Source organism: Acomys minous (genome assembly GCF_964271855.1).
Source record: "Acomys minous genome assembly, chromosome: 15".
Classification (NCBI taxonomy): Eukaryota; Metazoa; Chordata; class Mammalia; order Rodentia; family Muridae; genus Acomys; species Acomys minous.
In genome coordinates, this window is record NC_140497.1 from 95,828,714 (window position 1) to 95,854,791 (window position 26,078).

Here is a 26,078-nt window from a genome sequence, read left to right on the forward strand (position 1 = left end):
CAGCCATGACCAGACGTGGAAGGAGCTTTCTGTAAAGGGTATTACTGACGAGCAAAACTCATCATTTCCAAAGCACGCTATTACTACTGAGCATGTCGTTCATGCCAGAAGATGCTGACATGTAATATTCATCATACACACAGCCCTGCTCATCTAAACCTGCATTATATGCCCTGACTCCCCTTCCCTAAAAATGGAAAAGAAGTAAATTATTCATCCTAATGTTTTATTTAAAGCATTTTTGAGATTTAAAATTGTAATTATATGTACAGGTGTCTTGCCTCCATGTATAGTTGTGTGTGTGGGGTGCGTGTGTGTGCGCGCGCACACAGGCCTGAGTCCAGTGTCCGTAGAGGCAAAAAGAAATGCCCTGAACTGGAGTTAGAGACGGTTGTTAGCTAGCATGTAGGTGCTGGGAATTGAACCTGGGTCCTTGGGAAGATCAATCAATGCTCTTATCCTCTGAGCCACCTCTCCAGCTCCATAAACTAAGTATATTAACAAATCAAAGAACCCAAATATTATTGTGGTGTTCTGATGAGGCGCCCCCATAGGCTCTGGATTGAACACTGCGTTCCCAGTAGGTGGTGCCCTTTCAGGAGGTTTGTGTGACGCAGCCTTGTTGGAGGAGGCATCAAGCCTCATGCCCCTTCCAGGCTTTTCTTTTTGATTTGTGCTTGCATTTGAAGATGTTAGCTTGATCTCACTCCTGCTGCTTGCTGTTATACTGTCCTGCCTGCCATGATGCACTCTTTTTGTCTGTTTTGTTTTTGTTTTTGAGACAGGGTTTCTCTGTGTAGCCCTGGCTGTCCTGGACTCGCTTTGTAGACCAGGTAGGCCTCGAACTCACAGAGATCCGCTTGCCTCTGCCTCCCAAGTGCTGGGATTACAGGCGTGCGCCACCACCGCCCAGCTCATGATGCACTCTTATTCTTCTGGGACCAGAGGCCAAAACAGACTTTCTTATGTAAGTTGCTTTGGTCATAGTATTTTATCACAGCAACTGAAAAATAACTAATATACCCATCACAAAGGATTTGTAAAAATCTGCAAAATAAGGAGACACCATCTTTGTGACTGTTAGGGTCTGAGTGAGATACAAAAGAAAGACCCCAGACTCAGGCAGTATGCAAAAGCAAAGAGCTTTTATTCTGCAGAAATTTCCAGCATGCAAAGGTCACCACCTTCACAAAATGGCGACCCTGAAATGAGCCTGTCATGGCGTCAGGCTGGCTCATGAAAATTTGTCCTCCTCAGACTATTGTTATCTAAGTGGTGAAAATGATGTGTTCGGGATAACCGTAAGATGAATAAGATGGAGGCTCCCAGCACATCTTACAGAAACTGCCGAGGGTGAGGATTGAGAAAAGAATGAAACAATATTGCTCCTATGTCGCCCAAAGTAAATTTAGCCAACATTATTTTGAAATATGTATTTGTAAATGTCAAAATTCCTTCTTGTTGTTTTTAAAGTCTTTTCACTAAGAATTTTTCATATAAAAAAGAAAAAGCCCTATAAGGAATAAATCTAAAGGAACACTTGGCAAAGATGAAATTTTTTTAAATTAAAAAATATTTTTGAAGGATACAAGGGATGGGATAACAATTGAGATATAATATGAATAAATTAATAAAATATATTTTAAAATATTTTTGATATATTTTTATGTAAGAAAAAACAATATTTTTCAAAAATCTAGACAAAAGTTTAGAATAAACTTTGTGAAATGTCATACTTAACTGCTGACAGTTCTGTCACTGAAGACAGAAAATTCAAATGTAAACAGGTGGTAAGCAGAGTCCCAACAGATGACTCTGGGAATGGGAAATAACTTGTGCCATACAGTGACTCCACACAGTAGGCTGTGACACTAGTTACAATCATTGACTCTGGAACGAGACAAATGTGGATTTAACTCCAAAGTTCATCCATTTTCTAGTTGTATGATTTTAAAGTTAGTAAGAGCTTTAAATAATAACCTATAAAGGTAGTTATTACTTAGATTCCAGTTACCAACATTATATGGAGCTTTCTAGGCCCTGTGCAAATCCCATTCCATGAAGTCTTCAACTTCTTCACTGATATTTTATTTCCTCCTTTGTCTTAAAAAAATATATGGCTCTGAGGCGGGTGGTAGTGGCGTAAGCCGTTAGTCCAGCACTCAGGAGGTAGAGGCAGTGGGTCTCTGAGGTCAAGGCCAGCCTGGTGTACAGAGTGAGTGAGGTCCCCGCCAAGCAGGGCTGGAGAGAAACCCTTTGTGGAAGCAGTTCTTTGCCGTCTCCAGTACTTGAGAGTTGGAACTTGCTAGAGCATGAGTCCATGTTAACAACAGTGTCTACGCTCCTTATCCATGACCACCAGTGTCTTCAGCATCTGCCATGTGTCAGGCTCCGTTATCCATGACCACCAGTGTCTTCAGCATCTGCCATGTGTCTGTCAGGCTCCGTTATCTTTTTTCTTCACGCTAGATTTTGCCACCATTCTGTTACTTCAAAATTCACGCAGACAACACAGTCAAAATCCTATTTCTCATCTTATTAGCAATTCATTTCCAGCCCATCCTCTTTCACATTGTCACTTTAATTTGCTTAACATGGTTATCTCCAGTAGAATCCATTGTTCTTCAAATGGCATAACTTCTGTTCTTGCTGTGTCTTTGCTTTTGGTATCAGAGAAATACTGCCTTTTTAAAGACTTGGTAGCACCCTTCCTTTTCTATTTCATGAACAGCTTGAGAAGCACTGCAGCTAGCTCTTTAAGGGTCTGGTAGGAGTCAGCAGTGACTCCATCTGGGCCTGGAATCTCTTTAACTGATTTTGTCTATTACTGTTTCTTTACCAGTGTTTACTATAATAAATCTGCTGGTCTCATCTGCATCTAGAAATTCACCCATTTCCTTTATCTTTTCCAACACATTAGAATATAAGTTTTTAAGGTATATTCTAATTATTTTCTGAATTCTGTTTGTATCTGTGGTAACGTTCCTTTTTCAGCTTTGCTTGGGCTTCTCTTTTTCTTTTGGCTAGTTTGATTAGAGATTTTTTTTAATCCCCCCCCCCCAAAGAACTCTTTAATTGATTCTAAAGAGTCAATGTTGCTGTCTGCTCCCACTGCCTTGATTTCTGCACACACATTATCTCTTTCCACTTCCTGATTTTGACTTTGGATTGCTTTTTCAAGGCCCCAAGGACCATTTACTTGAAATCTGGTTTTAATTTTATTTTTGAGATGCTCTCATTGGGTAGCCCTGGTTAGTCTAGCACTTTCCATGTAGATTAGCCTGGCCTTGAGCATGTGATCCTCTTGCCTTGCCTCTGAGGGCTGAGATTACAGATGTCTCTGGTTTTGTTTGTCTTGGGTTTTCATTTCACCTGATTTTAGGAATGTTCTATTTTTACTTGATTCAGAAATGTTTTGTATCTTCTTCAATCTTTGTTTATGTATGCTCTTTAGTTTCTCTTGCTGTTGATTTGTAGTTTTCTTCTATTGTGGTCACATATAATATATATTGTTTTAATTTTTACACATTTGTTAAGATATGCTTTGTGTCCTGCTATGGAAAATGTTCCATTGGCTGCTGATAATGGACATTCTGTAGTGTTTGCATGGAGTTTCTGTAGGTGTTTGTGAGTTCTTTGATGCCATTTAAATCAGATTATTCTTTGTTCATATTCTGTCAGAAGGACATATTTACTCGTGAGAGAATGCTGAAGTCACCCACCTACTATTTTGTTGGAGTTAAGCTGTTTCTTTGTATGCAGTAGTGTTTTATGAAACTTGAGACACTGATGTTCAGTGTTTAAAATCATATCTTCTTGATATACTGCTTTCTTAATTGGTATGAAGTGTCCTTTTATCTCTTCTGATTTTGGCTTGACATCTGTTTTGTCTGATTTTAGAACGGCAATGTCTGTTAGCTTTCTAGTTCCATTTGCTTGGAAAGCCTTTCCCTATCCTTTCACAGTAAGGCTACACTTGTCTCTGATGGTGAAGTGCATTTCTTGAAGGTATCAAATAGATCCTGCTTTTCTTGTCTTTCCTTTATTAGTATTAGTATTAGTACTACTACTACTACTATGATGACGATGGTGTTTATTTTTTTGTGACAGGGTCATACCATGTAGCTCTGGCTGCCCTGAAACTTACAATGCAGACCACGCTAGCCTTGAACCTATAGAGATCTGCCTGCCTCAACCTCCCAAGTGTTGATGTGTAGGCATGTGCCACTACACCCATCTCTATCTCCGGAACTTTTTAAACAAGAGCTAGTCTATTTGTCTTTTTATTAGGAAATTAATATTCTTAATATTTAATTACTGAAATATGTGCATTATTAATTACTTTCATTTTGCTGATTTTGTGGTGTTTGGTGTTTTCTTATCCTTCATTTACTTAACTATTGTTCCGGTGTGGGTTTTGTTCCTATAACCTTATGGATATATTTATGTTTCTCTGTATCTAGAATTCCTTCAAGAATCTTATATAATGCTGACTCAGTAGCATGCATTCCTTTACTTTGTTTTCATTGTGGAACATCTCTTTCTGGATATAGTAATCTGTATTGGTAGTCAGTGACTTTGAGAGATTGAAACAATTCATTCCATGGCCTCTTGCTTTTAAAATTCTATTGATAAATGTGCTATTGTTCTGGTGTACTTATTTTATGTCTTTGTTATTATATTTAGTGTTATAAATATCAAATGCTCAGAGGGTCAAAGCACAAGCTCAATATGAAATGAGGGATCAATGAATAATAATCTCAACTCTAGCAATTTTAGGAAGTAGAGAAGCACTGGCAGTGCTGTGCGTGTTAAGACAGAAGCTGCTGGCTGTGACAATGAAAGAGGGAAAAAAGGGACTACACAAAGACAGAGGAGGCAAAGGTAAAACAGAAACAGGTAAGGAAAGAGACAAGGGCATAGCCCTGAGTAAAGGGAGGCTGGGGAAAAGGCATAAGGATATACACAAACTGGATCTGACCTGACATCTTCCTCCCTGAGCACCAGCCTCTGTGTTACCAGAAAGTGCTGTGCAAACTCCCAAGGAGAGAGGCAGCCAACAGTCTTACCAGCCATGACACCTCTGACCACAGTGACCAGCAAACACGCTAACCCCAAGGGTGCAAGCAGCAGCGCCTCACACCTGTTGGCGGCCTCACTTCTCTCATTGGTTGTGAGACCTACTCACCAGCAAAGAAGTCATGCTGCTACAGGAAACCTCGCCAACTGCCCTGGGCTAGGGACGCCACGGATCTTGATGGAGAACCTAAAACCACTTTACTAAACCAGCATAATTCCTAACATCATTCGAAACATTCGTCAGTCCTTATGCCCACAGGCAAGGGTAGTCCCTATTCCTCGTCAAGGTAACTTCTCTTCAACAGACTGAGACCATTAATGAAAAGTACAAGTAATAAAATGCAGAGTTGTGAAGCCCAGTTCCAAAGGCTACATCTACCACACAGTCCCAAACCTAAGTCTCAGGGAACACTGTGGAAGAGAGAGTGGAAAGACTGACTGACACATGTATGGGGGGTGAAAAAGTCCAGGCCAGGAGGCCTCAGTCCTACACAGCAGTAAGGAATGCCACAAATGGGAGAGACAGTCTTCCCCAGGCAAGAGCACATCAATTAGTTACCCACTACCAAGTGGTCAGCCCTGAAAACAGAAATACAAGTAACATAACCAGACTTAACAGGTTATATTTATGTATTTAGGAATACGTGTGTGTGTGTGTGTGTGTGCATATAACAACATATAATGAAAACAGAGACTAAGCTTTTGGAAAAGAGCAAGGAGGGTTATACAGGAAGGTTTAGAGGGAGGAAAAGAAGGGAGAAATAATATAACTTATTATAATCTCAAAAAATAGAAGAAATAATATTTTAAACAAGAAATACAGTCAGAAATGTAAGCTAAAATAATCCCAGCTCTCAGGAGGCTAAGGCATAGAAACTCCCCAAACCAAGAGAGAACAAGAGCAAAGTGGACAAAACTGGCCTGCTAAAGTACATTTTTTCTCTTTTCAAGTTATTTTTCTTGAGATATAACAGCAGTAGAAAGCTAACACATGTGAGATCATATAATATATATAGTTAAGTCTCTGTCCCTGGCTTGTCTCATTATTATTAATCTAATCATCCACTGACTGATGGAAAGGGTCATTCTGGAGTATAACCTAAAATATATCATTTGGAACCACGCATGGCAGCACACGTCCTCAATGCCAGAACTCAGGAGGTGAAGGCAAGATTTCTGCACTTTTGAGCTCAGCCTAGTCTACATAGTGAGTCCCAGTGTACCAGGGCTGCACAGTGAGATCCTGCTTAAAAATAAAACCACCGGCATATGTATGCCTATGTATAAGCACACACATACACACGCACGTGCACACACACACACATACACATGCAGACACGCACGCATACACACACACACAAATTAAGGTTAACTAGAAGTAGGTTTAGCACTGTTTTAAAATGAAGCAATATTTTTGCTTTCAGTTTTAACTTTCAGTATGGCTAAGTATTAATGGACAAAACCCACCTAAAGAAAAACTGAGATTCCTCAGTACATTTTAAATACTAAAGGGTACTGATGAGAAAAGTTTGAGTCTTTGCTCTAACAATAATTGTCACACTACAAAGCATGTGATGAGTTAGTTTTAGTTACTCACTATCCATGCCTTCACAGTAACTCTTAAGCTCTGGAAAGGCAAGAAGCTAAGATTCCTCTGGGCAGAATTCCAGGTCTGTAATGTCGAGCATATGAGCATGTGTTGTTTCTGTTTTCTCACCCTCTGCTAGTGTACTTGATGCTTTTCAGTGCACACTTACATTCAGATGTGGTCAAGGAATATGCTGTAACTAGTTAGTTACCTTGCTTTGAATGCTGATGCACCCTTTCCTCTGTCTTCTGCAGCGTTAGGTAATTTTGTATCACCAGGGCCATTCTTCGCAGGTGGACTCTCAGCGCCCATGAGGTTTTTATGGTTCTGAGAAGAACCATAGCGCAGCTTTCCAGCTGCGTGTGACATGCCTTTGTTACTTGATCCTCCTAAAGTTAGGTAATCCTGTTTCTGTACACTATAAGGAAAATGGAATTTCTGTGTTGGTAAATTCTTGTCTTCATTAATGATCTTCAAATTTGATGTTAACATTTTTGGACTCTTTCCTTGACCTAGGAGAAAAGAAGTATACTAATTACTAATTATTATATGCGAATTCTATTATATAGGAAAAATTTTTTCTAAACAATAATAATAAAATTCAATTAAAAGATTCTAAAGAGGCCTGTGACATGGTTCAGTGAGTAAAAGTGTCTGCTGTCAAGCCTCACAACCTGAGTTCTAGTCCCAGAACCACACAGTGGAGAAAGAGAGGCAAATCCTACAAGTTGTTCTCTGGCCACACAAACACCATGGCAGATCTGCCCCCTACCCTATGCACGTGTGTGCGTGCGCACACACACACACACACACACACACACACACACACACACACACACTTACTAGATTAATATAAAATCAGTCCGTTAATAAGATAATCTGTACTTCTGTAGTGTGAAATACAGACGGCTATTTCTAGAGACAGAGCCAGGCTGACTTCTGTGAGTTTGAGACCAGCCTCCTCTACATGGTGAGTTTCAGGCCAGCCAAGGCTAAACAGTGAGGCCTTGCATTAAAAAAGAGGGAGCTTGTATAATTCATATACAAACGTGTAAAGTATGAGTCATAATAAAACATTAGTTTTGAATATTATCATATAAGAGACATACATTGTGCATGTGTGTTTGGGGGAGAATCTTTTAGGATTGGGAATGAGTGAGGCCCTCTTGCAAGCTAAGCATGGGTTCTGCAGCATCACAAACCTGACACTGTTTAACATAATCCTGGCCTTCTGCACCTGGCCTTCTGCACCTTGGATGCTTTCACTGACTATCCTTGGGAGGTCTGACTCTCAGAAAACCTGACGTTCCGTAAAGAACAAGGTGAAAGAGAACTGCAGCAGCGAAAGTTTAAGTAGAAACAGGAAGAACTATTCAGAAAGCAGCAGTACAGACAAGTGTGTGATGACTGTGCACTATCTAAATGTGTGAAGACAAGTGTGTAATAGTGATTGTGCCCTACGCAAATGTGCGTGTTTGTAGAAAAGGTGAATGGTTTGGATCTTGAGATTTGATGGGCATGTACAAATCTTTGACTTTAATCTACTAAAAAGGAGGTAGCATTTTACTATGTTAGCAGATATTTTTTTCCATTTTTTATTGAAAAATAAAATCATTCATATTACATCTCAACTGCTATCCCATCCCGTGCATCCTCCCATTCCTCCCTCCCTCCCGCTTTCACCCCATTCCCCGTCCCTATGACTGTGACTGAGGGGGACCTGTTCCTCTGGAATATGGTGCTAGGGTATCAAGTTTCTTCTTCGTAGTCTGCTTAGCAGATATTTTTATGCTCACATAAACTGTGTGTGCTTGGCTTCACAAGACACATGATACTTTACCTAATAGTTTATAACTTTCAATTTCTTCCTCTAACTCTTGAATATCTGGAATTTCTGAAATCAGTGGTGCTGGAGGGAGAAACCAATCCAGTGATTTTTCCTTAACTGGAAAGCTATATAAGATACAAACGTGAGCATGTATTAGCAAGAACGAGCTACCAAAAACATTTATTTATTAAGCATTGCTCTTAGACAAACATCCCATAAACAAACTTTGCTGGCTTTGCTCTCAGTGTCCTTTCCCATGTGCCACGGGGCTGATGGCACTGCTGTGTGCGGGATGCTACCTAAACGACGGCTGGAACTCCAACTCCTCCTCCTCCTCCTCCTCCTCTTCCTCTTCCTCCTCCTCCTCCTCCTCCTCATGCTCTCTGCACTCAGACTTCAGACTCTGAGCTCCTGCGTACACTAATTCCTTGTGACGTACCTCACCTGTAATCATGGGTCACCAACGTGTAAATGTCACCATTACTACGTTCTACATTATCCCCATAACTGTTAAAAATTCATGCTCTAACAAATACTTTTTGGTCTAGAACTATCCATAAATCACAGAAAAAGTAAGGCAGCAACAGAAACCGCGACAGTCTCTTAAAGGCTCGGTAACTGATGCAGCTGTTGCCACATGTGGGGCCTTTATTCTCCTGGTCCTTTAGCTGTGACCCTGTTAACTGATAATGCTTAAATTTTTCTTTTCCAACCAAAGTGTCCTTTCTTTTATTACTACGAAAAAGACGCAGGGCGACAGGAAATGTAACTGAGAAGAGCAACGCGCGCCATCACGGCCTCCGCCCCAGGGCTCGCCCTCTCCTTCAGATTTAGGGGCTGAGCTTTCTGAAGTCGAGGTTTAAGCGAGGTCTACGCCGCTGTATGATCCCACCAGGACTTCTAAAGCAACAGCTTCCAGCTCTGAGCAAAAACATCTCTGTGAGTTTTACCAGCTGCTATCCCGGGTGTTTTCCAACAGCCGTGCTAGCTGACTGAAGCGCAGTAAATAGAGACCATCATCTGCGCCTCCTCATTCAGGTCCGAAGCAGTTTCTGTTTGCTCGGCCCGTCCTGCCTCACTCTCATCCCCACATACGCAAGTTCTCCATTATATCTGAATTCTGAAAAATCAATCTGATCATTTATTTATTTATTTTTAGGTACCAGAGGAAATACTAAAAGTTCCTAAAATTATAAAATTTAAATTAATACATTAGATAAGCCTCCTTTAAGGCACACTTACATTTCAGTTTCATCTGGGCTACTGAAAAACGAGTTATCCATGGAAAAAAGGCAATCATTTGATTTCAACATTGTTGAAAAACAGACTTTGTCTGAAATCTATAAGATAAAAAAAAGGTAATTTATATTTATTTTCAAGAATGTAAAAAATGATTTCTGGACAAGTAATAAGAACAAGTAATTTCCCACACTACTTTCTAAAATACAGTCACAGACAATTCTTTGAGCTATGACTTTTGCAAATTCCTTGAAATGCCTCAAGAATGAAACAAATTACCTCCTGTTCATCCATGGGTTTCCTACATGTGTCCCATTCTTAAAATTGTACCAAAGCTTAGAATGCACCTCCACTCTTCACCTGGAGCATCCTAATTCATCCTTCAGGGTGTAGCTCACCGTGGTTAAAGTGTACAGTGTCCCTTTTATATCAATTACCCCATCCCCACTGCACACCAAGAGCATACGTCACCAATACAAAGACACAAAACACACGGAGGAGCACCTAGGGTGAAGGTACTTCCAGTGCACGGCTTAGTGAAACGCCACAGGAGACAGGCTAAGTCCTGCACGGACTTTAGGACAGCAGTTATCGCTGAACCAGAACACCGTGGGCTTTTCACTGTTTTAGTTATCTGGTTCACTACCCCATGTTCATTTATTTATTTACTTTTTACTCTTCTCAGTCACACAAAAAAAAAAGAACTAGCAAAAACTAAAACAAGTAAATATGATTCTATAAATGTCACAAACAACAACTTGACTGCAGGATATGCAGAAGGCAAGAAAAATGGGCAGAAAGTACAAGGGAACCGTTCAGAAATACCGTAGTAGATCTTTATAGCTATTACAGAACTTTAAACGTTATCTGGAACAACTATGCTAGTCAGCATTGTCTTCATTGTCCATGAAGGTGCAAAATGTCTGTTGTCCAGTTTCAGAACGGTATTTTAATGAACAAAAGGCAAAAGTCATCAAGCCATGTTTATACAGCTCTCCCACCTCAGATGTAAGTAGAAAACCTTGTTACAAACATGTATGCCCAAATTCTTTATTCTAAAAGACAGTAGGAATAAGACCACAAAACAATTAATTAAAACTAATTTAAAACGTTACATTATACAAAAAGACATCCCATATACATGGCAAATATTGTCACAAGAATGTTTTTTTTCTGGATCGAGTACAAAAATCAGTGTAACTTATTTTAGTTCAGAATAAAAACATCACATATATTTTAGTTCTTATGTACTCTGAGTTTTAAAAAAAAAATCATTTAAAAATTTCCATCTCTCAATCTTGTATGACTACCTTTCTTTCTAAAGTTCATCTGTAATTGTAACCCTGTGTTTAGTTGTTTATCTTTCTCCCTGGAAAGCACAGATTTTTTTTCTTTTTGATGTGTTTCAATAACCTAGAACAGTTCCTGACATAGAGGAGATGATCAATTAAAAAAACACGTTGTGGAATGAATGCACTAGCAACCAATTTATACAAAAAGTTGTAACTAAACCAATTTCAGTCAATTGACTTCTGCCAGTTGTTAAGTTTAAATTTTTGAAAATTTTTTCCTAGCTCAAGATTCATGTTGTCAGTCCTACCATGAAGGCTCTAAAAGATGATGAACTTAGAAATTTCACGATGTAAGTAAATCCTTAAAATAAGCCCTTATTACATTGTAGTGTAAGAGGATACTTTTTTTTAAATAAATATTTTAGGTTTCGATTCAAATGTGGTAAATGTGTTCTTATTTCAGTGGTCGAGGCCTATGCCCACCTGTGGGAAGGTGGAGGAAGGAGGATCAGTGCCAGGTGCTCCCGGCGTCGTTCCCCTGCGTGTGTGCGCGTGCGCGCGGCTGTGTGTGTGTGTGTGTGTGCGCGTGTGCATGTGTGTGTGCGTGAACTCCTGTGTGTGCATGTGCAGTGTGTGCGTGCGTGTGTGAACTCCGGGGCCGCTTGTTCCTCTCCGTGTGTGTGCACACGTGTGTGTGTGAACGCCTGTGTGTGTGCACGCGCGTGCGTGAACTCCTAGGCCGCGGCCCCCGGTACCTCACACACCTCACACGGGAGCGGCTCACGCGGAGCCACACACCCCACACACCCACTGCCGCGTGGAGGCCAGGGCGACCCACAGGCGGCCTTCGTCCTCACCTGACTCGGGCGTGCACCTCCCCCGAGGCCCGCGCGCCCCTCACGCCCACCTCACCCGGGTCCGCGCCTCAGGCCTAGTGCGCGTCCCAGCGCGCATGCGCCACACGGCTTCGGGCCCCTGCTGCTCACGTGGTCCTCAACCCAGCTGCTCACGTGGTCTTCACGCCCGCGGCCCCCAGGGATCACGTGGTCCTCATGCCCGCAGCCCCCAGTGATCACGTGGTCCACACACACACACACACACACACACACACACACACACACACACACACACAGAGCCCCCAGTGATCACGTGGTCCTCATGGCCTCAGCCCCAGCTGGTCACATGGTCCTCACGCCCGCAGCCCCCAGTGATCACGTGGTCCTCATGCCCACAGCACCCAGTGATCACGTGGTCCTCACGTGGTGCCCAAGCCCCTGGATGACAGCCGCTGGGATGATGAAGTGAACACCTTCCTGTAGGGCTTCCTTCCCCTGCGGCTCCTCCTCCCGCACCCGGCGGCTCCCCAGCCGCCCACACTGGCCCGGCGCAGCTCTCCGAGGAGCGGCCCGCTGAGCTTGAACCTTCCACGCAGAGGCGGTCAGCAAACCGGCACGGGCACGCGCTCCCCGGGCTTCCCCTGCGCCTGCCGGGCTCCTCTCCACCTTCTTCTGTTTCCCTTAACTGACGTCGACACTGCTTTTTAGTTGCTGTTGTTATTTTTAATGATACAATTAGGAAAAAAAAAGTGCGTTTAAACACTTCGAACAGATTTTCATTATATTTGAATATCTACTGTTATTTAGGGTAGATATAAGGTATACAAAGGGCGTTTTCTCTTTTGAGTTTACTCTTTTTTGCTTTTGGTTTTTTGTTGTTTGTTTGTTTGTTTTTTTCTCCAGACAGGGTTTCTCTGTGTAGCCTTGGCTGTCCTGGAGTGGCTTTGTAGACCAGGCTGGCCTCGAACTCACAGTGATCCTCCTGCCTCTGCCTCCCGGGTGCTGTTGAGTCTACTCTTAAGTGGCAGCTTCGCCTCGCCACACAAGTCACACGCGCGGGTCACAGAATACAGCGTGTGTGGCACAGCGGCCTCTGGAGCAGCTGAGATTTGTGCATCCAAGGCCCCTGCACACTCTGAATTTCCAGACACAGCTGAATGACCCTTTCCAAACAAACCGCAAAACCTTTTTTTTTTTTTTAAGGCCTCACAAACATCGTATCTCTGGCAAATTTCTCAGAACGTTCCTAATCTGTTTTTCATATCTTGATTCTAAAATAGAGTAAAAATCTTGAGCCAAATAAATACTTTAAACTCCTTCATTATACTGCAAATTCTGTAATAATTAGCTTCCTTAAGATTTAAAAAAACAACAAAAAACAAAACAAACAAAACAAAACAGGACCGGTGGCTGCTCTTCCAGGGGGCTCAGGTTTGGTGCCCAGGCGCCGTGAGATTGTTGGAGGATGTTTTTTGTGCACTGAGGGGTGCAAACTGCTGACTCCTGCCCCCAGAGACCTCGCTGCAGTCCAGACTCTGGTATTGTCCTGACTGCGATGAGGAAGGCTCAGAGGGAAGCAGCCATGCCAGTATCCTCAGGTTAGAATAGCTAAGTGTCTGCCCAGCTGTGGTGCCTGAAACTTTTATTAAATATTAAAGTCTCTGTGTCATTATTCAGAACAAGGGCTGACCCAGAAAAACTGCGCTTTTCCGTGGGATGGCTCCGGTTCTGAGAATCCTATGCCTTTCTCTGGTCTCTATCTTGCACAGACATACATGTAGGCAAAACGCCTTCCCCGCTCCCCCCCTCCCATAATAATAAAATGAAGTTATTTTAAAGATTAAAAAGAATGGTCCTGGGCAGAGCCAGAGCGCTCACGTCGTTCATCTGGCCCCTGCGTCTCCTTCTTTTTTTGCTCCTTACCTTGAGCAAAACGTGGTGAGTAAATCCTTCAATTTTGGGGTGAGTCATTCTATAAGGACAAGCTGCTGACAAACTGCCCTGGGAAAATAGGAAAAAAGCTAGGGAGCTTAAGGCTTAAAGACTATCTAAAGACACAGGCCAGGGGAAGAAAACCACGCTGTATATAACACACAGGAGAAAAGACTCCGGAAATAGCTGGCTTCCTTCAAGTCTTTAAGGGACTCTGGAAGCGGCATAAATATTCTTTGACCTGACTTCAGAAAGCAGACCAACTGACGGGCGAGGAAGGACTGCAGCCAGGAAAAGTCATGAACAAGACCTTTTTTTTTTTTAATCACAAAATTTATGAAGTAAATAATTCATGTAGCTCAAACTGTATCCATTTACAATGCACAACTCATGAGTTATAACAGTTGTATATATTTAAGAAGTCACTGCCTTAATTGAAAACACCACAGAGCATTTCCAGGACCCCCGAGATTGACCTGCCCTGTCTGCCCTTGGCTCCGGGCAACCGGTGGTCGGCACTCCCCCCCCCCCCTTTTTAAATTTTCTTTCTTTTTTTCTTTTATTTTTTATTTTCCTTTTTTGGTTCTCCTAGACAGGGTTTCTCTGTGTAGCCTTGGCTGTCCTGGACTCGCTTTGTAGACCAGGCTGGCCTCGAACTCACAGCGATCCACCTGCCTCTGCCTCCCGAGTGCTGGGATTAAAGGCGTGCACCACCACACCCGGCCTCACTGGTCGGCTCTTCATCTGTAAGGAACGCTTTGCATTCTGGGTCAACGCAAGCGCCTTGGGTCTGGTTTCTTTCACTCAGCCTTGTCCCTATTGGTTTTTGGTTTGGTTTTTGGGGGGTTGTTGTTGTTGTTGTTGTTGTTTTATTTTTGGTTTTCGAGACAGGCCTCTTAGCCCTTTGGATAAGGGCTGTGTGTTCATTAGTACTGCGGACTAGCACAGCCCTGGTATGGGTTCGCTGCAGTGTGTCTGTCCTGTCAGTGTTAGAGGTGTTAGGTTTCCAAGTTGGGCTTATTAGGAGTAAGGCTAGGGGAGGTTTTTGGTTGTTACATTTTTATTTATTTTGTGCATGCGCAGGTGGGGAGGGGTAAACCCGTGTGGGTGTGCGGGACTGAACCCAGGCCGTCAGGCTGGGCGCCATCCCTCCAGCCCCTGTGGACACGTGTTTGTTCGGCCGTAGGCTTCCGCTCTTCTCGTGTGTATTTTGGACTAGACTGACTGACTGTGCAGTAGGAAATGCTTCGCTTTTTAAGAAAGTTCTACATTGTTTTCCCAAGTGGCCTCCTAGTTTTATATTCCTGCCTCGAGTGTGAAATGGTCGGGTTAGTTTTCAGCTGGGCGGCAGTTTGAACGCGAGTGGGCCGTGTGGGCTCCTGTGCTGGCGTGCTTAGTTCCTCCCGAGAAGTGATGTGGGAAGGATTAGGAGGAGGTTGGCCTTGTTGAATGAGGCGTTGTCCAGGGGTGTGGTGGGGGGAGTGGGGGGGGCTTTAAAGGTTTCAAAAGCTCCCAGAAGGATCAGGGTCTCTCCCTCCCTCCCCCCCCCCCCGCCTGCTGCCTGTGGATCAGGATGCAAAGCTCTTGGCTGCTGCTGCCCCACCCTGCCTTCCTGGCATGGTGAGGACGCACTAGCCCTCTGAAGCAATAAACACATCCTCAGTTAAGTGCTTCCTTTTCATGAGAGCTGCCTTGGCCATGGTGTCTCTTCACAGCGGCGGTAACTAAGTCAAACTTCCTCTTTGCTCCTTCCAATGGTTACAATGGCATCTTTTCATGTCTCACATAATTAAGGAAATTAAAGTTCTTTCCATTCGCTCCACACACCCTTATGAGCCGTGACCTTGTTGAGTCTTTGTTCTGAATACCAGCCAGTCCTTCGACCTACGCTGTGGCATCTTCCTTTTCCTCTTTAAAAACAGGAAACATTTTATTTGGGGGAAAGTTGAGTTGACGATTGTTTAGCTTTGTGGGTTTTGCCAGCCACAAGTTGGCAAAGGTTTTCCTACATTGTTTTCTGGTGGGTTTATATGTTCAGCTTTATCTTTAGGTCTTTCACACAGTTGAAAGATTTTTTTCTTTTTGAAAAGAACTTTCTGCACCGTGTGAGGTAAAAGTAGATTGTCTTTGTTGTTGTTTTCATACAAACACCTCATGTTTCTAGAAGTGCTTATTTTCCTTTCCCTAATGAATTTTTGGGAAAACTCAATTGAAAATAAATAAGCTATTTATGATTCAGTTTGGCGACCTAATTCTACTAATGTATATTTATCTCATACCTATATCCAAAGTACATCTTTGTAGTTAGTGTATGCTTCTTACAGTCAGCACATGGTTTTTGTTGTTGTTGTTGTTTCGTTTTGTTTGGTTTGGTTTGGTTTTTCAAAACAGGGTCTCTCTGTGTAGCCCTGGCTGTCCTGAACTACCTTTGTAGACCAGGCTGGCCTCGAACTCACAGGGATCCAGCAGACGGTTTTTAACCTCTTGTGATCATCGTCATTTCTCTGTTGAAATATTTAGTCCATTTACATTTAATGTGATTTTCGGTATGTTACGTCCATGTCTACTACTTTGCTCATTTCTGTATGTCGTCTCAATTGCTTGTTTCTCTGTTTTCCCTTCTTTCAGATTAATTAGTCTTGGATTTTGGTTTTTAGTTTATATCAGCTTTTTATAGATTATTTTAGCACTTTCTTTGGATATTTTTGTGCATTATTAAATTGTATACAGTTTGTTTAGTGTTAATATAGTAACTTGGAGCCACTACGCCCCTTTCCTTCCGTGTCCTCCCCTCGTCATGCTGTAGTTATTGCATTACTCCTAATATGTCTTCATTTCTATTTTCATGTATGTGTGTGGTGTGCATTACATATGGGTACGCGTTCACTTGAGTGTACTGCATGTGAACGTCCAAGGTCGGTGCTGGATTCATCCCTGATTGCCCTTGCACAGATATGACTAGTCTGTATCTGTTCCGCCTAGGAAGCCAATAACTGACACAAAGAGACTGAAAGGTAATTCAAAGCTGCAAGCGCTACACCGGGCAGAATCTAAACTGCTACTAATCTAACAATAAACTAAAATAAACTGCTCTAATCCTCATATCCTACATAGATTCCCGAGCACTGGCCGATCTGATCCTTTTGGGGCTTCTCTCTTCCAATTCCCTCCCTCAACTGTCAACTGTCAACTCCTGGCTCCTCCCCCTCTCTCAGAAATCCCTCCTTCCACTTCCTGTCCTTCTGCCCAGCTGATTGGCTAACAGTGCTTTATTGACAGTTGTTACACCCACTCAAGACATTCCTCCACAGTCTCTCTCTCTCTCTCTCTCTCTCTCTCTCTCTCTCTCTCTCTCTCTCTCTCTCTCTGTCTCTGTCTACCTGTAACTTGGGAATTTCTTGTCTTTGACTTCCAAAGTTTTTATAACAGGTGAGACACCCAGCACTTACGTGGGATTTGAAGACTATATGCTCACATTTGCAGAGCAAGCAAGCACTCTGATTACTACGACATCTCTGTAGCTCTAGACAGGGTCTCTCTGTGTAGCCTTAGCCGGCCTGTAGCTAGCTGTGTAGACCAGGCTAGCCTCTAATACAGATCCACCTGCCTCTGCCTCTCAAGTGCTTTGATTAAAGGTGTGTGCTACCATCCCCCCTTTTAAAAATGTATGTTTAAAACTATTTATACAATGCTTTCATTTTTGCTTGTCAGAAATCATGTATGTTTTAGAGAAACTCTCCTACCTTAGTTTTCTACACTTCCCCACACAGTTAACATGTCTCCCGGTCAGTTCTTCCCCTGGCCAAGTTTCAGGATGATGGGGAAACTTTTCCTTAGGGTTCCTCATCTGAAAATACATTTATTTTGCCTTCTTTTCAAAGTATTATTATATTGTTGTTTTTTTGTTATCTGAGAAAAAGTTGGTCTGTAGGTAGCCTTGAATTCATTGTAATCCTGTCTCAGCCTCCAAAGTATTATTATTTTTTATTATTTTTCTTTTTTGGATATAGCTCTCAGTTAGGTTTTGTTCTTTTAGCACTTTGAAAATGTTTTTGTTGATTAGTTTTATGTCAACTTGACACAATCTAGAGTCATCTGACAGGCGGGATCCTCAACTGATAAAAGGCCTCTGTAAGATTGGACTATAGGCAAAACCTGTAGAGCATTTTCGTAATTAGTGATTGATGAGGGCAGGGCCCAGTCCGTCGTGGGTTGAGCCGCCCCGGGCTGATGGTCCTGGGTTCTTTCTATTAGAAAGCGGGCTGAGCAAGCCACAGGGAGCAAGGAAGCAGCACCCTCCATGGCCTGCAAATCAGCTCCTGCCTGTAGGTTCTACCCTGGCTGAGTTCCTACGCTGACTCCTTTAGTGATACCCAAGTTGCTTTTGACTAAGGCAGTGTTATTATATTATATATTATATTATATTATACTGTACCACTGTGGTTTCGGACAAGAAGCCTTTGGTGTCTAAGCCATGGCTGCCTCATCCTGAGTGTGTCAGTTTCCTCTGAGGTAAGCGTAGCTCCCTTTGGGTTTTAGCATTTTAGCTTAGGTTTCTCAAAGGTTCCCTGTTGGTGTCCACTAAACTCCCGGAGCCTAAAACTCCTCAGGTGTTTAAGATGCTCCTGTCCTTGCTTCTTCATATTCCTTTGCTGCTCTGATTCCTCTGTTAATTTTTTCCAGCTCTCCTTCATCCTTCTTTAGTTGTGGTTGTGTATACTGGGCATCACCTACTTTATGACAGGTGCTCCGTCCTCTCCACTCTGACAGGGCGTTGATTTATCATCTCATATAAATGACGTTCATTTGGGAGGAAATGTTTGTGTCTGGCAAGATGCTGTTGGCTACTCATGCTGCTCAAGCGGCACAGGACTCCCCTTGTGAGCCCGCAAGGCTGGAAATGCCATTCTGACCATTAGAGAGGCCTCGGGGAGGGGCCTGGCTGCCGGAGCTCCTCAGGCAGGGGCCTGGCCACTTTCCTGCCTTGGGCTTAGGGATTGGTGGGTTTCCCTGCTCAGGGATTGGTGGGGTTTTTTTTGTTCAGACTTTTCACCTAAAATTAACATAATCTAGGAAGGGTCCTACTGAGGGGCAGTCACAGAGGCTGTGGCAGTTATGGAGGCTGGCCACTTTTCTGCCTTGAGGATTTGCAAAGTATACAAAGTATACACAGCAAGCAAACCAGACTTATATTAAGTATTACCTACTAGTAAACCATCAGAGGCAGCAGATGTGTCTTGCATATACTAGAGTTATATGAAACTTTCTGTAAGCAAGGTGCAGTGAAACCGCTGAGCAAAACCACTCTGTAGGTAGAAAACTGCTGGCTGCCTCACAAAAGCAGGGGCAGTGGCTTGGTGGGAGAGCGGCCATCTTACGTATGGTAGTCAGCAGGGAGAGGCTTTGAGCTGATCCTGGCTGTGGGGCTTAGCGGGGAGCTAGATGCATTTTGCCTGAGGTAGTTGACCTTTTGGGGCTGAGAAAGTAGTGATTCTCTGACAAACAGAGACCCACATCGTGAGATTTCTGAGGTACGTGGTTTAGGTTTCTATCTGGGGGCTGGAGAGATGGCTCCGTGGCGAAGTGCACTGGCTGCCATGAGGTCTGCAGAAGATGCAGGTTTGATTCCCAGCTCCCTATGGCAGGTCACACCTGGCTGTAATCCCAGGGACTCCAGTGCTCCCTGCTGCCCCCTGCAGGCATCTCACGCACATGGCACACAGATGTTACATGCAGGCACGCCATTCAGAAAATACATCAAGTTTTGTGTTTTTGGTGTTTTTCTTTTTTTCTTTTTTTTTTTTTTTTTGGTGGGGGGGGCAGGGGCATTATCTTAGGACACTGTCATGGGTACTGTTATCTGGGGGCCTGTTTTGTGTCTTAACAGTTTTTTAGCAGTCAGTGGGACACCTCAATATTCTCTTTTTCTTTCAAAATTTTTGATACAGAATCTTTCTGGATATCCCAGGCTGACATCAAACTCACCATGTAGCCAAGGCTGGATTTGAAGCTCACTGTGTAGCCAAGCCTGGCTGAAATTCATGACAATTCTCTGGCCTTAGCCCCCCAGACACTGGAATTACAGGCATGTGTCACCACACCCAACTTTTATTTTCTTATCTACATTATCTTAATGACTTTATTTAGAAAAGGATATGAGGAAATCAAATACATAGGTTAATAAATCTTGACTATTTAAAGATAAATGGAAATTCGGAATAAAAACTTCCTAAGTTTGTAGAGTACATTTCAGATAGTAATTTTCAAATTTTGAAATTGTTTTACAGCAAGCGATGTATACACCTTCAGTCTAAATAAAGTTCACCTCATGTTGTGTGTGCGTGCATGCGTGTGTGTGTGTGTGTGTGTGTGTGTGTGTGTGTGTGTGATGTGTATGTGCGCATGCGTGCGCATGGGCCGACTTGAACCCAGGATGTTCTACTGGGGAACTATACTACATTCCTAGTGGCTAAATATTATTGCTTTAACAATATATATAAAGTAATCTTAACAATTCTCTTTACCCCTCTACTCTCCGTAGGTGAATATTGCAAGTTATTCATTAAAATCCACCTTGTCATCTTCCATACAAATATGGTTGTGACTGGGCGCACCACACTAGGGGTGGGACAAATAACTTCACACACAGCTGAGTGTAGCAGCCAAGGAGCTCCAAAGTGCCTGAGTGCCTGCCAATAAAACCTGATGAAAGTGGAGGCGCTGTGTCTGAGGCACACCCTAAAATGCAACTGGTCTCCACCAGCTAGATCCTGCCATGGCCCTGCGTGCCTATGCAGAGGCAGCAGTGCCTTTCAGAAAAGACATACAAGCAAACACTAGCAGTGCAACGCATGGGTGGGCCAAGCGAGAAAGGACCACGTGCAGGCTCTACAGGGTCACAGAGGAGGGCAGCCTCGTCCATCTGAGAGGGAGATGGAGCCCTTTCCAGTTTACCTCAATATGCAGCGTGTAGTCTCCAGCACAGAGAAGAGTCAATGCATGTTCAGCCAGGCATTTCTCCATACACACACACACACACACACACACACACATACACACATACACACACACACACACACACACACATACACACATACACACACACACACACACACACATACACACATACACACACACACACACACACACACACTTTTGTATCAGACAGTCATAATATAGCCAGGCACACTGGTGCACGCCTGTGATCCCAGGACTTGGGGACACAGAGGCAGGCAGATCTCTGTGAGCCTGGTCTACAAAGCAAGTCCAGGACAGCAAAGGCTACACAGAGAAACCCTGTCTCGAAAAAACCAAGAATTGGTGAGGGAATTCATAAAATGAACAACTGTGCATCTGAAATGTAGCTAATATCAAACAGTGTACTTGTAACTTCGACCCTTAAACGTAGCCAAAGGGTCATGAGGTGGTAGTCATTCATTACTTTTTAAAACCTCAACAAGTCTTTCTTTTCTTCTAAAATGTATCTCCTACAACTCTGAGAGACATTTGAGGGCATCGGCAAAGCTGGTTTTCTGTTGTTCGGGAGTCCTTTAATCATAGCGCTCTCGGAACAGAGGGGTGGGGTAGGAGAAGGCCGCTTCAGGGAGCCAGCGGCTTTGGTGTGCTAAACCACAGCTGCAGCACAGTCTCCTCACCACAGCTGCAGACCTTCTGAGTCGCGGCCTCGGCTTTAATGTTTTAAGCTCCGCACCTTAGGAGATGGGTGGGTCACTGGGCTCTCTCTGGATGATCCCTGCTTTGATGGCTGCCTTAGGTCCCCGGGTCTCAGCTCATCAACTGCTGGGCTCACAGGAGCATTTCCTGCCTGCCGCTGGGATGTGTGTAGGCTTCTGCCAAGCTCTTGGATTTAGTTTTCTCTCCGTGTGCTGCTTTGTTTCATCTCAGGGTTTAAAATAATTTTCTTATAAGTCCTCAAAACCAATTTTTTTTGTTATTGGAGGTGGATGAAAAACGAGTAGATATTGTATTATATTTAGCTTTTGACCTAAGCAGCACAATAGATCTTTTCAATTCTCTAATCTTTATGGCTGAAAAGTTCATAGATTTTGATTTCTCACAAAAAAGAAAGTCAAGTTGTCTAAATTCTATTATGGAGAACTTACAATCTGAAATAATGTTTTCCAAAATTTGCACATGGTAGATGCTTAACAAGTTCATGTTGATAAATGTATAAAGAGCCTATAAAGTTCTTCTGTCTGTTCACAGAAGCATCACCATGCGAAAGTTACCCAGGTACCTCTGCTAGACGTGGGGAGATTTCGCTCAGTGAACAAATGATTTGTTTTTAACTTCTCACTGAGTTTGTCATTCGGAGAAGGGCTGTGGGGAGACACAGGCTGTGACTGGGCGTGTGGGCGTTGCAGCCCCTGTGTCCGTTCCTGTGTTGCGGCTCATTGCTCCCAGACGCCACTGTACTGCGGTTTTCTCACCTACAAAACAGAAGCAGCGATAGCCACCTGAAACACTGTGGTGGGGGAACTGCGCTTACACAGCAGAGCCCAGCACAGTGACCACACGGCGAGCGCCGCTGCATTATTAGTCGGCTTAAGAGACTTCACCATAGAAAGTGTGTCTCTTCACTCGTGTATTCTAAAGGAGTTGGCCCCTCCGTATGATATGAACACGAAAATGCTCTTGTTCTCTCCATTTCCATGGAGGTGTTGTGTGTGTAAGTATGTGCAGGAGCACGTGTGTGCACACATGGATGAGGAGGCCTGAGGTCGATGCTGGTGGCCATCCACAATCACCCGTGCACCCTTTTCATTGGCCCAGGGCCTCTCAATCAAACCCTGACAAATAGCCATCTTTCTTTCCCGGACTGCTTATCAGTATCCACCTGGACACTTAAAGGGGCCTTTCACGCACCCCGCCTCTCTCCCCTCTCCCCACTTCTTCTCTCGCCATCTCTTTGTTGCCCCGCCACGCCGTTTCTCCCTGAAGCTTAACTTATACTCTCTCTTCTCAATGCAGAGATTCTTTCTGACCCCAACCTAAGCCTCCGCGCTGGGATCCAGAAACACCCAATGCTGCACGCACCACCGAGCCAGGACGAGAGAGTTCAAGGTGCTCATAACACACGTAAAGCGGAATCTCACCCTTCGGGTGGACGCTTTCCGAGGCGGTGGCCCCATTAGCCCACTCTGCGACCTCCGAGCCAGCAGCTGCGGGCAGAGAGATGTCTGCTCACATAGGCATTGCAAGAAGTCATGTTTCGCATAGACGAATTGCAGAGTCCAGAAGGCCTGCAGTGAGGCCATGGGTGCCCTAGCTAGATGAATGGATGCCAGCAGTAAGAGGACGACGTAATTCTTTCACAGTACCCCACAGGGTCCCCACAGACACCAGGCACTAGAAACCTACTACAGGGAGGGCACAGATGCCCAGGAAACACTTCTGAGAGAAGCAGGCATGCACAGGATTTTCAGCAATGGGTTCAACCAAGTAAAAGGAATAACACCTTTTCTGCTTCGTTTCTCCTCTCCGTCCTCAAGCCGGGAAAGCCAGGGGAGGATGCGCAGGCACAGGGCAGAAAGGAGGCTGCTGCTCCTCTGCCCTGGTTCTTCCGTCACAGGAAAGCGCAGGCTTTATAAGCAAAAAGGATGAGGCTGGCATTTAAGATAGCTAGGTTGAATGTCTGACGCCAGAAACTCATGCCTCTGCTGGAGATGCTGCTGAGAAAGCAAGGCAGGAGGGAAAGGAAAACCACCCTGTGTCTATTCCCCAGTGGGTTGAGACTCCCCATAAGTGCTTGTATTTCTGTCCTCAGCACAGAGTAACTGGTGTTTAACAGCTGCTTGATCAACAGTCAGTTGATAAATCTTGGTTATTTGGAATTATATTTTCCAGTTGGCATGTGTAAATCAAAATTTAAAAGTTGGTTACGCTAGGGGCTGGTGAGATGTCCCGGCAGTTAATAACACTGGCTGCTCTTCCAGAGGTCCTGAGTTCAATTCCCAGCAACCACATGGTATCTATAAAGGGATCTGATGCCCTCTTCTGGTATGTATGTATGCATGCAGACAAAACACCTCTACATTGGAAAAAAAAAGTATGTAAATAAAAATGTTAAGAAAAAAAATTTTAAATCAGTTACACTAAAACTTAACCATTATAAGGCAAACTTACATGAGTTAACATTAGTTTGATCAAAGAAACTCTAATACAGTCTAGTATGTATAAAGCACTCGTGCGTGCATGAGTGTGTGTGTGTGTGTTGTGAGAGACATAACCCAGGGTCTTGCCCATACCAACCAAGAGCTCTATTGTTGAGCAACAGTCCAGACACTCACCCTGTTGGTTTTGTTTGTTTGGTTGGTTGGTTGGTTGGTCGGTCAGTCAGTTGGTTGGTGGCAGCAGGGTCTTACTGAGCTAGACTTAGGCCAGCCCAGAACTTAATCTCCGTCCACTTTCTGTTACCTATGTATTTTAAAAATATATTCTTTTTAATTAGAAGTGTAGGTATGTGTCTCTGTGTGGGGTGTGCATATCAGTGAAGACACCCATGGAGGCCAGAAAGAGGCACTGGATCCCTGCGGCTGGCTGCAGGAGGGTGTGGGCCGCAGGATTTGGAAGCTATAAACTGAGCCAGGGCCTCCTACAGGGACAGGTTTGCTACCTCTCCAGCACTATGCATTTTTATTTAGATTCTAAACCGTAACTCCACACCCTCTTGTCCACGCCCCTTGTCCACGCCCCTTGTCCACGCCCCCTTATCCACACCCTCTTGTCCACACCCTCTTGTCCACGCCCCTTGTCCACGCCCTCTTGTCCACGCCCCCTTGTCCACGCCCCCTTGTCCACGCCCCCTTGTCCACGCCCCCTTGTCCATGCCCCTTGTCCACGCCCCCTTGTCCACACCCTCTTGTCCACGCCCCCTTGTCCACGCCCCCCTTGTCCACGCCCTCTTGTCCACGCCCCTTGTCCACACCCTCTTGTCCACGCCCCCTTGTCCACGCCCCCCTTGTCCACACCCCCCCTTGTCCACACCCCCGTTGTCCATGCCCTCCATGCCCGTGAATGATATCCCTGATGTTGCCTCTTTCCATAGCACCAACCTTAGCATCCTTCAAAACTCACCTTCTAGAATTGCAGGAGAAAAAAAAAATAAGCCCTCAAAGCCAGGACTACTTTTCTTCAAAGCTTCCCTGTTTCTATATCCATGTGGACAACACAGCTTCGAAACTAGCAGCACCTTCGTTCACGGGAATATTTCAGGCGTAACTAGGTGTCTCACCCAAATTCCAGATTTTCAAGACATGTGGGCCGGCTCAGTTTACATCAGAGATTCTACCTGGCCAGCTGGCTGCGGACAAGGCACAGACTTAAGAATTACAAATACAGGGACATTTTCAAGAGGAGCGCCTCCGACGTGATGGCCTGCTCGGTCTGCACTTCTCCGTCCCACCACAGCGCCCTCTCGCCTGCGGGCTGGGTCGGTGGCCCTGTTCCTGGCCTTGCAAGTTCCCCTGAGCATCTCTTCCTTAGGCGGTTCAGCTGTATGGTCCACGGCAGGGGACGGGTGGGGGGAGGGGCGCAGGCGGACTGCATTGGGGGCCAATTTATGATGGAATATGGTATCTCAGCACGCACGTGTTGTTGGTGATACTAAATTCATGATGATGTTTGGTTAGCTTGATTTATGTACGCCTGAACAATTTTCATTGTGTGGTTTATGGATTATGTAAAAAAAAAATCACATCAAACCAGTCTGACCTCCTTCATGGCCTGATTTTTATTTTTAAACTAAAATACCAGCAACTGTGTATTTTTAGGAAGGAAAAACATTCCAGTTATTTTTGCATGGGCTGATGGAATTACAAAATACTCAAAAGTTTATTTACTATATCCATGAATCCAGCCTTTCTGAGGTGCCAGTAACCTGGGCTGAATTGCGAAGGCGGCTGTAATGTCTTGCCTCTAGGATCTGATGTCCTCTGGACAGTGCTGTTGCCGAGTACGGTGAGGTAAAACAATGTTTTGTGTGCTGTAGGAGCTCACAGCATTCTTCTGTCAGACACAAAGTACTTTGGACCTTCGTTCTTCGGTTGTAAAAGTAACTTTATTCACCTGTTTCAGTTGTTGTCCTGGAGGCTGACTGTCTCCTCCTGCTAACCTCAGCCTGGTCCTGGAAGCTCCTGGCCTCCGTACACTCTAACCCAGGCCTGGAACACGATCAGCCTCTGAGACTCACTGCTGAATAAGCTCACCCTTACTTGTTCTTTCTGAGCTCTGGGCTGCCTGGTTCAACTCAGCTGTTCTGGCTC

The 26,078-nt window shown here is 44.1% G+C and overlaps 1 protein-coding gene across 3 annotated transcripts in view; it reads right to left on the minus strand.

Annotated features, from left to right (window-relative positions):
- The window catches only part of HFM1 (helicase for meiosis 1), an 87,265-nt gene extending 75,202 nt beyond the window's left edge, over positions 1-12,063 (minus strand). For 2 of the 3 annotated variants that reach the window (XM_084759556.1, XM_084759554.1), the window contains exons 1-4: positions 11,939-12,063; positions 9,738-9,835; positions 8,508-8,620; positions 6,879-7,179 (exon numbers count right to left, since the gene is read on the minus strand). In XM_084759556.1, the coding sequence (XP_084615682.1) occupies positions 6,879-7,179; positions 8,508-8,620; positions 9,738-9,835; positions 11,939-11,980 (554 nt within the window). In that variant the 5' untranslated portion in view covers positions 11,981-12,063. Of the gene's footprint in view, positions 1-6,878; positions 7,180-8,507; positions 8,621-9,737; positions 9,836-11,883 lie in introns of all 3 variants that reach the window. The other variant, XM_084759555.1, reaches the window with a different exon arrangement.
- Positions 12,064-26,078: the final 14,015 nt, after the last annotated feature.